This window comes from Terrapene carolina, unplaced genomic scaffold (assembly GCF_002925995.2).
Source record: "Terrapene carolina triunguis isolate 2854851 unplaced genomic scaffold, T_m_triunguis-2.0 Scaffold33715, whole genome shotgun sequence".
In the NCBI taxonomy this organism is placed as follows: Eukaryota; Metazoa; Chordata; order Testudines; family Emydidae; genus Terrapene; species Terrapene triunguis.
Window position 1 is genome coordinate 6,826,511 of NW_020698066.1, and position 13,042 is coordinate 6,839,552.

The following is a 13,042-nucleotide window of genomic DNA, read 5'->3' on the forward strand; positions in this document are numbered from 1 at the left end:
GCTATCCAAAAATAGCGATAAAAGGATGGAACAGTGATTGAGACCCAATATATATAATATGAGGGAAGTATTTAACATACAAGTATTCTAGCAGAGAAAGACAGGAGGAAGTCGCATATGTTTCTACCTGCTAGCTGGGACTTTGAAAATAAGTCGTAGTGAATCAAGATGTGCATATGTGTATTAGACTTTAAAACAGTTGAAAACTAATGCTTTACCTTAAAGTCAACAATTAGCCCGAGTTACTGTATCATCACTGCAAATCAAACTTCTCCCCACTAAAAACTGTTCTGTGTTGGTGGGGGTCTTAGACAGGGGCTCTCCATTAAAATCTATAGCTCAGTGGTTTGAGCATTGGCCTGTGAGTTCAATCCTTGAGGGGGCCACTTAGGGATCTGGGGCAAAAATCAGTACTTGGTCCTGCTAGTGAAGGCAGGGGGCTGGACTCGAGGTCCCTTCCAGTTCTATGAGATAGGTATATCTCCATATATTTTATATTACTTTATGTTTTAATTTAACTTCTATTTTTATCTTTAACCATTCAGTAACCACCAAACACACATCTTTGATTCAACATCCATTCTTAAGCAAATCCATCCAATCTCAGCTATTTAGCTGCATATCATACTGTCGGACCTTGTATGTGTTGTAATGGTCTCAGTATTTATAAAGTTGCCATTGCAGAAGTATCTAGACAACAGAACCGTAAAACTCTTATTTTCCCTTTATTCTTGTTTGGTATATATACACATTTGCATCTGTTTGATCTTTGTACACACTCACACTCTAAAATTTCATTAAAAAATATACTATTAAATTACATGGGTAAAATCTTGTGCATCGCTACCTATACACTGGTATTAGCATTTGGACATTTTGGGCCACTGCTGTAAATTTTGTCTATTGCTATTATTAGCTCATCCGACACTGTCTTACATAATATAGCACAACATATCACATCAGTTCTAATGTTTTATAGTTCAAAGAAACTATCTTAATCATAATCCATTGTGATTCTGTGCCATTATAATTGATTCAAAATACTGCTCATATTCAGAAAAACTAAAAAAGTTTTTGCAAATGGGTTTGCAAGAATATTAATAAAAGCTAGCCAAGTTACATGTTTATATTAAAAATCTATGCAAGAACACAGAAAACAGGAAAAATGATGACAAATAAAATATGAGAAGAAATGGATAACTGCAGAAAGGATACGTAAGCAAGGCAGAAGCAGCATAAACAAAGGCTGGCTCTGGCACTATTAGAAGAGAACCTACTTGCTCTAACACAGAAAGAAAGTGTTAACTTACAGTCAAAGGACAATCAAGGATGTTAACAGTGTTCGCTACATCAAGCTAATGGTATTGGGTCAGAGTGCAGAGGTGAGAAGGGAAAAAAGTGATTGAAGACCAGAGAATCTTTGTTAGAGCTTTATTTTTATTTCTATTATATTTATTTCTATTTCTAAACAATTACTCCTTCCATGAGGAATACATGGAAGAATCCCTTCTCCATCCAAAGGAAAAATCATGGAATCGTTTAAAGAAGTGGGATAGCAGCATGTCCACTTTGCCCTTCGAATCTTTTAGTTTCCCGATGTAACACAACTGAGGTGTTACTTTTATTGGGACCTCCTTTCGGATCATTGTTTGTCCCTCCTACAATGGGTTATGGTCCATTAACAAAAATGATTCTTACTGAAGAAAATCACTCTCTGACTCCAGCAGAGCTGCACAGATTTACACCAACCGAGTGGCCTACATTTTAGAAATAAATTCTTGAGGTCTTTCATTAATACAAGATTAGACAAAGTTCTCCATAGTAATCTTCAGCATCACTTCTTAATACACTGGAACTAACAAACAATAAAACTATATATTTCAAAAGAGGTTTTTTAAATGTGTCATTTTGTGCCTCAAACACTTTTGGCTTTCTTCTGCTATTGCGACAAAGTTCTTTTTTTTTAAAAAAAAATAACCGTTGTCCAGCATTATCCTTGATAGAAGTAAAGTAACAAGGGAGTTTTCCTTTCAAAAACTTTCTTTCTTTACATTACAGAGCCAGACAAAAGAAAATAGGATAGTCACAAGTCACTACTAGAAAGTTAGCTATATTTTTTTATTACAGTGTAGTCAACTAAACAGAGTTGGATCCTCATACTGCAGCTTATGGGAGTTTGCCAAAACCTCAGGCATTGCGCAGGATTTTTATATAAAATTGTATGGTCCCTTTGAGGAGTTTGCAGTGCAAATTCTGGCAATCATAAGTTTTCCACACTTTCCAGTTCACAGCACTACACCTGCTGTGTTATTGATATAAAAGTAATATAGCATCACACCATGAACCCAGGTGTAAATTCCAAGCCACATTCTTCACAATTGTTAGTGAAATTCCTTGTACTATTATGCCCAGTGTGGTCTGGTTTTGACAATATGATTTTTCAGTTCACTACTTCACATACATCAACTATCAGCAACGGCAACTGGACCTGGAAATCCAAGTCCAAGCAGCAAAACAATTAAATGAACTATGATTGCATAACCTCATTATTTTGCCTCAGAGATGTAGAATGCAATCAAGGTTAGCCTTTAAACCTATATTAAAGTTAATAGAAACTTTCCCTTTCTTGGACATATGGACTAATACTTAACCACAACACATAAAGAGTCACGGTTCTGACCACTTAAACACTTTAAAGACCCCAGGAAATTTTCTCCAAGTGGGGGTGTTAACCCCAGCCTCCTGCCCAAATGTCTAGTCAGGTAATTATTTTCTACCTACCAGACTCTCCCTCTGCAGTTTCATTAGGTTGCAGTGGTGTTCTTCTCTCTTTATTATGTAATATTAAAGACAGCAAGGATCCACTACAAAGGGTGGTAGCAATTATGCTGGGTGAAATGATTCCTGTGTATCCCTTACCACCCTCACAGGAGTGTTGTGAAGCTTAATTAGCGTCTGCAAAGCACTCTGAGATACTCAGTGCCTTTTCAACTATAGGAGAGCTGATTTCAGACGCATGCAGCAACTTTTCTTTTGACTTAACAGAGACATTAAATTAAGTTAAAAAATGAAGGAAACAAAAAACTTTCCATGGAAGTTACATTGAAAAATCCACTTCTTATAAAAAAAATGATTTTTTGACTCTTTCTAATATTTTGGCACTTAAATAATTGGCCTGAGTTTCAACAGTGTTGAACAAGCAGCACCTTCACATCAGATACCAGTGATGTGTCTCCACTAGAGTTCCTGCCATTACTACCACTGGGGGGAAATTCTAAGAAAAGTATCTAGTAGCCCAGGCTAATATCTTAATAAACATAATGCAACTGCTCCCACATACCAGACATTACCCTCCATCTCCGTTTAACATGGAGCAGCAGTCTTGAAATATTTCCATTGGAGGCTTCTGAATTTTAGCACTAAGTTAGCTAAGTGGAACATGATTACAGTTAAGCAACTCACACATAGACATTTTGTTTTCGAGCTATGATATAAAAAAGGAATTCCCCTTTTAAACAACAATCTGAAAAAAACAGTTTACAAAAAAAGAGTATGATGTTACAGAGTGTGTTGGCAAAAATTTCAATGCACTAAATAACCACAGCAGTAAATGCAAACACCAAAGAGTGCAGTTTCCTAACACAATCAATACAGTTTATCTGAAGCTAAATTACATCAGAAAAGCTCAACAGGCCTGATTCACCTCTCACTTACACCAGTGTAAGGCAGAAATGACTTCACTAAACTGTATGGGAGTACACCAGTGTACAATAAGCAGGTCCCATATCAGCTCTAGTCAATGGTAACAAAAGTGCGAAGGAAAACCATAGCAGAGATGTAGATAAGTTGCCAAAAGTAATCAGACTCTGCTATAGGTCTGCAGATGAACAACAAAAACCAACAACTCACCTGCCTCTTGTCATCAGGTGCTTTAAGGAAAAGTGCATTTATTACTGCAATCGTGTAGGTTTGGATTTCTTGATCTGTCCTGTGTGGAACATGATTGTAATAATTATGGCAGATGGTAGATGGATACAAGCTTTAGAAATTATTTTTTTCTTATTGTGTTATCTGAGAACAGAAAATTAAGCTGAAGACACAAAATATTCAGTAAATAAGCCTGCTAATCAAGGATTAAAGTATTTGTATGTAATATACATTTTAAATTAATAGAAAGCTCCTGAATTTATCTGACACCCAGTATTACTGTAGACAGCTTTTGCCTAGCCATCCAACCATTATTTATCCAAAGCACATTCAATTTAAGAAATTTTTCCTTCCCAACCTCACCCTCAGCAAGGGATGCTGTTCTACCCTACTAGTTTTCCAACAATGGTACACAAATGGATCCATCTGCATCCTAACATTACTCACCATCTCACCATTAATGGTGTCTCAGCTCCATTTCCCCGCTTCCATTCAGCCATATAGAAGCTACTATACAACCAGTTTAGCCAGAACTGGTGATATACAATGGACACTACCACCACATTCATTACAAGTTGTTTGGCCATTGTTAGCTGAGGCTGAATTTAATCCATCTCAGAGACTATATGTAAAAGCGGTTCTCTTTACAACTCTAATTTTAAACACAGGGCTCGTTCAACAGTCATTATCTAGGATACTCACCCCTGAAGATGTGGGATTAACTGGCCGATGGTGATCTCCTGGGCTACCTTCTGGTACAGCTCATGGCTATTGAGCACCATTGACTCCAGGATTGCTAATGACCGTTGCAAGATAGAGATGTCCGCGGCAAATTTGTTCACATAACTTGCGATCTACAAATTGAAACGTTTGAATAATTCGTATCTTGTTTACATGCACAGGGAAAGGGAAGGGGGGAAAGGCTGGATTCAAAAGCAGAAGGGACAATTTGTGTAGATGCTAGCTGTTAGATGTGCATAAATGAATACTAGGAAAGTATCAACCGGTTGTGTTGATTAAAATCAGAATACACGGAAGCAAATCATGAGCCAGATTCTCAGCTGATGTGAACTCGTATAGATTTGTTTAAATCAATGGAGCTATACCAATTTACACCAGCTAAGTATCTGGCCAGTGTTCAAACATCACATGTTGTATGAAATCACCACTGAAAAATTGTAAGCTTTGTTTTTTGCCAGAGGATGTTTTGGAAAGAGCGGGGGAGGAATATTTTATCCTTCCTAACGTAATAATCCAGCTTGGGCATTTTTCCTCAAATTGTCACTGTTAAAAACAAGGTGGGTGAGGTAATGTCTTTTATTGGACCACTTTCTGTTGGTGAGAGAGACAAGCTTTCGAGCTTACACAGAGTTCTCCTTTGGCTCACTGGTAAAACAACAGCTGGGCAGAAGTGACTAAAGCAGCAGCAACCTTCCCAGTGAAAACTGCCTTCCTCTAGCATAATCTACATGTTTTCCCGCTATCATCCCATGACTTCCAGTGCAAAAGAAAATCAACCTCACTCAAAACCTATCTCCATCTTACAATTTTTAATTGAGCCAGCATGGCTGGCTCTAAACGTGGTTTGCTTCCATGTGCGTGATGGTAAAAACTCCTAGTAACTACTGTCAGCTAATAAGTGTTTCATCCCTACTGCAGGTGTAGGTCAACACACAGTTGTCTTCTTGTAACCAGCTCAGCACACTGTTTTTGCAGAGTGGCTATCACACCCCTCCCGATACCTATGTAACCAGTTTGGCTCTGCAGCAGAACGTGTTAGACTGCATCATCCTGCATGCTGCTGATGTACTGTGTACATGTCCTCTAGGAACTCTGCCTTCTGCTGAGGACCTATGGGAGAACAGCCCAGATTTTCCCAGAATGCACGGACATAAGCATGATTAAGCAGAATGATAGCTGAAGATGCACAAAAGTTGTTTCAATAGCCAAAAAATTGCTCCATGGGGACAAACTGAATCTTACAACCAGTAACTGTTAAGGTGATTGTGTCTCTAACCAGTTACAAAATCATGGTTAAAAGCTATAGCGTTGATAAAGCCTTAAGTTTTGTGCTTGTGAAATTTTGAGTGGAAGCAGAAGGAGGAAAGCAGCTATTTTTGTACAGGATTATTGTGTGTATTGTAGGCATCGAAACAAAGAGAAGAAAAAAAATCTATTATGCTGCTGCTCCTGCTACAGTCTCCCACCCCCACCCTCTACCCCATTACTCTCTGCATGAGTTTTTGCTCCTACAGATGACACAGTGGGTGTTCCTCAATCAGTAGTCAGTGGGGTGACCACTGGTCCAAATGTCTGTTGTGAAGTTAAATATCCCCACAGTTCTTTTACTGAAAGGCACTAAGCTGAATGCCCATATTTTTACCTACTTTGCATTAAAGCAAGAGGAACATGGGGTGCATATGATGGAATTTAAGTCAGGCAGCCAGGATACAAAGATCAACATTGCAGGGAAGTGAACACAGAGGTAAGTTGTGGAAAGTATAATCAAGGGACAAGAGTAGGAGCAACAGAAGAGAGCTAGCCTTTGTCTATACTGAGATTTCAGTGCAGCTGCATCAGTGCAAACCCCTAGTATAGACATGATTTACACTGGTATATTATGATTTACACGGGTCCAGCTTACTATGCATGGTTTTAAACTGGCTAAAATGTGCCAATGGAAATCATGCTTCACTGATGTAAATCACGTCTATATTAGGGCTTTGCACTGGTGCAGCTACACTGGTGGCTGAAATCCCATTGTAGACAATGCCTTAACTAGGGTTACCATACATCCGGATTTTCCCGGACATGTCCGCCTTTTTGGTCCTCAAATTCCCGTCCGGGGGAAATTGCCAAAAAGCCGAACATGTCTTGGAAAATGCCGGCATCCCTGCCCCAATCCCCTGCTTACCTGAACAGCTCCGGCAGGCTGCGAGCTGCAGGCGGATTCCCCGCTGCGGCGGCGGCTGTTGCTGCTCCCCCCAGACACCTCAGCTCTGTGCAGCTGAAGAGCGGAGCTGCCCGAGCGCTACCGGCTTCACGGTTTGCCGGGCAGCCCCCAGACCTCCAGACCCTGCGTCCCCAGCCGGGCGCTTCCCCAGCGCAGCCAGAGCCCGGGAGAGGAAGCGCCCGGCCGGGAGTGCAGGGTCTGGAGGCTACCCGGCAAACCGTGAAGCCGGTAGCACTCGGGCAGCTGTTTCGTGTGGCTGGGAGGGAGGGGGGAATGCGGGGCGCTCAGGGGAGGGGGCGAAGTTGGGGCGGGGACTTTGGGGAAGGGGCGGAGTTGGGGCGGGGAAGGGGTGGGGCCAGGGCCCCGTGGAGTGTCCTCTTTTTTAAAACCTTAAATATGGTAACCCTACCTTAACCAAAACTACTCTTCTGCTCCCCAGCCAGAATCCCTTTTCGTTGTTGCAAATGTGCAGCCAGAGCATAACGGAATGGTTTGCACACAGAGGCTGCATCTACACTACACACCACCGGCAGCAGAAAGCACACTGTGGTGTGTAGCTACAAGTGTCAGTGAAAGTCTCAGGCAGCGGAGAAAGGCTTCAGCAGCTCCCCACTCCCAGAGCCCTTCACTGCAGTGAGGAAAAGCTCTGGCAGGGGAGACAGCTGGGAAAGGTTGCTGGAGTCTTTCCCTGGGGCAGAGGAAGGGTTCCAGTAACAGGGAGTCAGCAGGACACTAAAAATAGCAGTGTACATGGGACGGCACTGCTTGGGGGAACAGAGAATCGTGTGGGTATGTACTCGAGTACATACGCACACCCTTCACACGTATCTTTACTCAACTTGCTTAAGCCGTGCTTCACCATCTACACTGCTATTTATATCCATGCTTGGTGCACTACATGCGTAGGTACATTACATGCTGCCCAAAGAAGAGTGCAGTGTAAGACACACCCTTACAGACCAGTCATATGCTGCAGTCATTAAAAATTTTGCTGAAATGAAACATTTTGTACAAAGCAGTGAATGTTCATGGAAACTCCAGACACACACACACACAAAATTCAACTGGTTTTAAATTTCCATAAAAGATTTCACAGCTCTGCCTAGCTCATGGGTGAATTAAGGGAAACTGAGGCATGGAGATTGAAGTCCCAGTTAATCAAGGCACTTAAAAACGTGCATAACTTTAAGCATTTGAGTAGCCCCACTGGGGTGCTGAAGTGCCTTGCTGAATCAGGTCCTAAATGTCTTGCTTAAGGGGACACAGGAAATCAGGGCTTTCGTCCCATCACCAAATAGAAGGGGGAAAAACAAATTGCAACTTTAATTGCAACAGAACTGTGACAGAAGGCAAAAAGCATCAGGTCCTTTAAACAGCAATCTGTTCATTAGTTACTGCCTGGAACATTTTGATATCAGTATAGATATTGAAGGAGCTGATATGGTGTGGTTCAAATGCCGGTCCTCCTGCAGAATAAATTTTTCAAGTGATTATCTTATTTTCAAATAGAGGTCTATTATTATTGCATTTGACTAGCGAACAACAAACTGTATGTAGTAAAAAAGACAGCTATTTTTCCTGGTGCCATCCTCTTCCCGTGCAGCAAATTTTAGAAAAGGAGAGTAAACAATTCAACGGGATCAAGGGCATCCACATTACAGAGAGTTATGAAACAGGCATGATATTTATAGCTTAAAAGTTGTTTAAAATGTCTTGAGTAGGCTGAGATTTTTCCAAGATGCCTAGAGGATTTTGACACACAAATACCATTGGTCATCATGAGAACTGTACATACAAATCCTTTAGGTGGCTTTGAAAACCTCAACCTAAAAGAACTGCAGTGTCAGCAGTGTGAGAGAAGACAGCAGGCAGGAGGGAAAGGACTGTTGCTGACACCCACTACTGGAAGAAAGCCATATGCAGAGTATAAAAGATGGGTGAAAAATTATATTATATAGGCTATTTTTTCTCTTGGTATAAAAACTTACACATTATAAATATAGTATAAGGGAAAGACATTTTTCTCTCCCACTGAAATTCATTTATTTGAAAACATTATTTGGACGATATGAATTCTTCTTTTAATACCAGTTTGAATGACACCTATTTCAATGCAACCGTATGCATTCAGATGTTGGAACTTGCATTGCATTTAGCATCATGCTGCTTGTTGTTCATTCTACATGACTAAGACAATGTAGAGGTTCCTCTAAGTTCTCTTGAGGCTTCTGCCTTTGCAGTTAGATGTTTTTTCACTAACTTTCCCCTTCCAGCTTTGCCTTCGTCTAGTAGAGAAAAGCTCTTCACAGGGGCAGGGCTGACGTGCCCCATAGCTTAGCAGTAGATCTTCAGCCCCCATATCTGCACTGTCAGTGATCACGCCAGCCCACCAGCAACTTCAAAGGGTCTGGCTGGTGCTAGTGGAGCAACAGATTCCCATGAGAGAGAAGGAAGGCCCTAGCCCTGATCCCTGGCATGCACTGAAGGTGATGAGGCTCCACGTGGGTGCAGAGGTCCATATGCACATAATACATTGCACGGTTGGGTCATAACTATGCACCTTTCCTGCATCTCTGCTTTTCTCCTTCTTTTCTATTTTCTCCCCTCTCCCATTCTTCCTTATTCTTTCTATTGATCCCTCCTCTGTTCACTCTTTTCTTCCTTCTCCTTGCCAGGATGGCTGAGTTAGGTGCCTCACTAGGCAGGAACACATTTTTAATAGGTTGCCCAAGGGCATTTACCGATTAGGAATGTTGGGCCCAGAATACACGGCAGACATACCAATATCAGGCAGTGCACTTGCTAGCTTTTCCTGTAATTACTTTGCATCCTGCAGGGCAAAGGAAGAGGTTGGATAAGAAATTAATTTTATTTGGTTGACAAGATAGCATTTGTGGGCTTTGTACTCATTTGTTAGTGGGCTCTTCTGAACACAAAGGACGTGTCTTATATAAGTCTGTTACAAAACAGTTGCATTCTATTCTTTATAGTGGAAAAATGTAAAATAAAACTACCAAACCTATAAGGTATTTTTAAAAACAGAAAAAGATATGCAGTAAGACATATTCAATAACTGTTTTGATCAGTTTGGAAATCTGTCTGTAAATATCTATGTCCCAGACACTTAAATAGGACACTCCACCTTGCTCAAAAGTGACACTATCAGGTGATGAGTGACAGAAATTCTGTTCTGGGTTAACCACGTAACCCAACTGACTTTAATGAAGTTACATGAGTGCAAAAGAGCACATGTTGGAGCCCATATTTTTAAAAAGCAAATGTCTTGATTGCTCACAAATAATAGCTTTGATTATGAAAATTGATTTTTTTAAATTCTAGTTCTCTTTTCACTGTTCTGCTTATTTCCTATTTTTGTATTGATTCTTTCAGCTTGGACAGTGGAACTAAACTTGTCAGTTTCACTTAGGCAATAGTCATTTTCTAACCAAATTTAGATTGCAGACACTGCAGGGAAATGTCTCTAAGAAAGAAAAGTTTCCATGAGATATTTTAATATTATTGCTACAGTTATTATTTTGTGAAAATATTACTATTCATTTTTAGTCTTTTTATAAGATTATTTTGGGTCAAGTTTGTCCCAATAGTATCTTTTTCATGAGACAATGTCATCTTAATAAAAACCAGCTCTACTTTCTGATTTTTTTTAAGGTGTTAATATTTTAAGCAACACACGATTACTATAAATGAAAAAGATTAGAGGGGGAAAACACTCTTTTTTTCAGTTTGTTTAATTTGTGCATTTAGCAGTACTTTTGTATAATCAGTGTCACTGTTTCTATTATATCATCAGTTTTCCCGGTTTGTGTGGGGAGAGAAAAAACATTTAAAACAAGAGCATTTGATTATAAAACAAGAGAAATTAGCCGGGTGACTCAAGAGCAGGTGTAGGTCCCAAAGCTACTTTTAACTCACTTTAGAGAGATAAGGTGGGTGAAGTAATATATTTTATTGTATAAATGATGTTGGCGGAAAAGCCAATGTTTCCAGTTACAAACCATTCTTCAGAGTCCCTTCATTTCAGTGTACAATACAATCAAACAAAAAAGGAAACATTCTGTCATTGTTCTTGGTTCAAGCCAAAGGAAGGCCTTGTCTTAAGTTTAAACTTTAGCTTACACTAAGTTGATATAAGGTACAATTAAGCCAAAGTGAGTGTCCACATAAGGGACCAATTTAACTAAAGTCAGTTTCTAAACCCATTTAATAAATCAATATCATTTTGTCATGTATGTAAGGCTTAAGAAAGGCATCACAGACTTGATCCTGTTCCACTGAAGTCAACATCAGTGAGACTTCAGTAGAAGTAGGTTCAGGCTCCACAACAATAAAAAATTTAGTCTGAAACAGCCCTTCTCCCTCATCCCCCCTACACACTTTCAGAGACATATTTTGCTGAGTTAATTACTATCTACCTGAATAAGAACATTTCTCTCCAAATGCTTAAAACCTAGACACACAAACTGACATTAAAAACATGCACTGTAGGATAGAAATTTACCTTTTTAATGAATGCCACCGAGAATGTATCCCATGATACAATCCCATGATCCATCAGCTCAACAAATGCAGTCAGTGTAAAGGACAACATATCTCCAAAGCTGGAAGAGACAGGAGTCATAACAAGAGTTACCAGTAATGCAGCAGGGCAATGATAAAGGGAACAGTGGCAGGAAGCTCTTAGAAAGGCAAGACAAAAAAGCCAGAGACGTTTTAAGAGGTAGAAAGCAGAGCAAAAGAGGCCGTGCAACAAAGATACTCCAAAACACGTTAGCATTGGCATCAAAGACTATCTCCTGGAAGAGACCAACTCGCATTTGTGAGAAAACTTCATGCAAAGGCCAAGAAAATCACCCAGTGCAGATTAAACCTCTCTTTTAGTCCACCTTTTTAGAGCTGAGGGAGGAAATCAAGCTGAGTCCTCCTTTAGCAAATGAAGTGGACACTCCCATTTGAATGTCATCTTGCTTTTATACCAATGTGTCAGGTGTGTTCACAGAAAGTTAGTGAATTGTTAATTCCTTCTCTTCACAGGAGACAAATAGAGGAAGTATTTAGAAAGAGACTACCTGTGTTGTGCAACAACTTTTCCAATAATTAATATTTAAAATCTATTTACAGAAGGAAGTCATTATTTAGGTTGCTTATAGGAAAATTCTAGCACCCTTACTCCTGCTGAGTAGCACCTCAAGAGTTGTCCACTGCAAAGTTGCACCAATTTAACTGAAGATGCAATTTAAAGTGGATTTAGTGAAACCAGAGCAAAAGGCTGTGTGGACATTTGTAAGCTGAATTAATATCAATCTAATTTATATCAATTCAGTGTAAGTCAATTAGGAACAGGGTTAAACTTAACCCAAATACCAGACTCAGACTAAAATAAGTGTGTCTTCACAGGATTTTGTCCCATTTAACTTTCAATTTAAAAACTGATTTAAGTTAAGCCAGTTAACTTGTGTGCAGTCAAGGCCTGGGTGCATCAGCAGCCCTATTGGTTTCAGAGGGGCCATTCATAAAGTAAGGAACTACTCAGCATGAGTGGTAGTGGCAGAACTAGGTCCTAAATGAGGTGACATGATCCTTCAAGGTACTGAGCACTCTGCCACTGATCCAGCAACATACTGAAGCATGTGATTAACTTAAAGCACAAGAGCATTCCCATTGACTTCAGTGTGACTTCTCAAGCACTAAAAGTTAAGCACATGCCTAAGTGCTTTGCTGGATCAGGCCAACATGGTCAGCACCATTCAGAAATGAGCCCAATATCCTGGTGGCAGTTAAGGGAAATTTGATTTATATTCCTTACTGGTATATTTGTTTTGTTTTACAAATTCTGCACCAACTAAGACAAATTGGTTATCATCTGCTCAAAAGGGAGGATGAACCTGATACAGAGGAATGAGACAAAGTCTATAGGAAGGATCACTGTTGCAACTAGCATTCATTGTTTACTGGAAAAATTGGGGACTTCCGTGTTAATCTAGCATTAAGTGGTATTTTAACTTATCCAAAAATATAAAACTTCTATCTTTATTACAGCCTTAGGTTGAAATATTTGAAGGACATTAGTTTTTAGGTCCATCTTGCATTTCTTACATGTGCTTGCTTTGGACAACTTTTTGTCCTGTTAAATATTAAGTGCTT

General features: G+C 39.8%; 1 protein-coding gene across 1 annotated transcript in view; it reads right to left on the reverse strand.

The window, feature by feature from the left end:
* The window catches only part of LOC112109318 (engulfment and cell motility protein 1-like), a 222,513-nt gene that overhangs the window by 135,921 nt on the left and 73,550 nt on the right, over positions 1-13,042 (reverse strand). The window contains exons 8-10 of the mRNA XM_029914216.1: positions 11,400-11,499; positions 4,630-4,781; positions 3,910-3,988 (exon numbers count right to left, since the gene is read on the reverse strand). Of these exons, the coding sequence (XP_029770076.1) occupies positions 3,910-3,988; positions 4,630-4,781; positions 11,400-11,499 (331 nt within the window). The remainder of the gene's footprint in view (positions 1-3,909; positions 3,989-4,629; positions 4,782-11,399; positions 11,500-13,042) is intronic.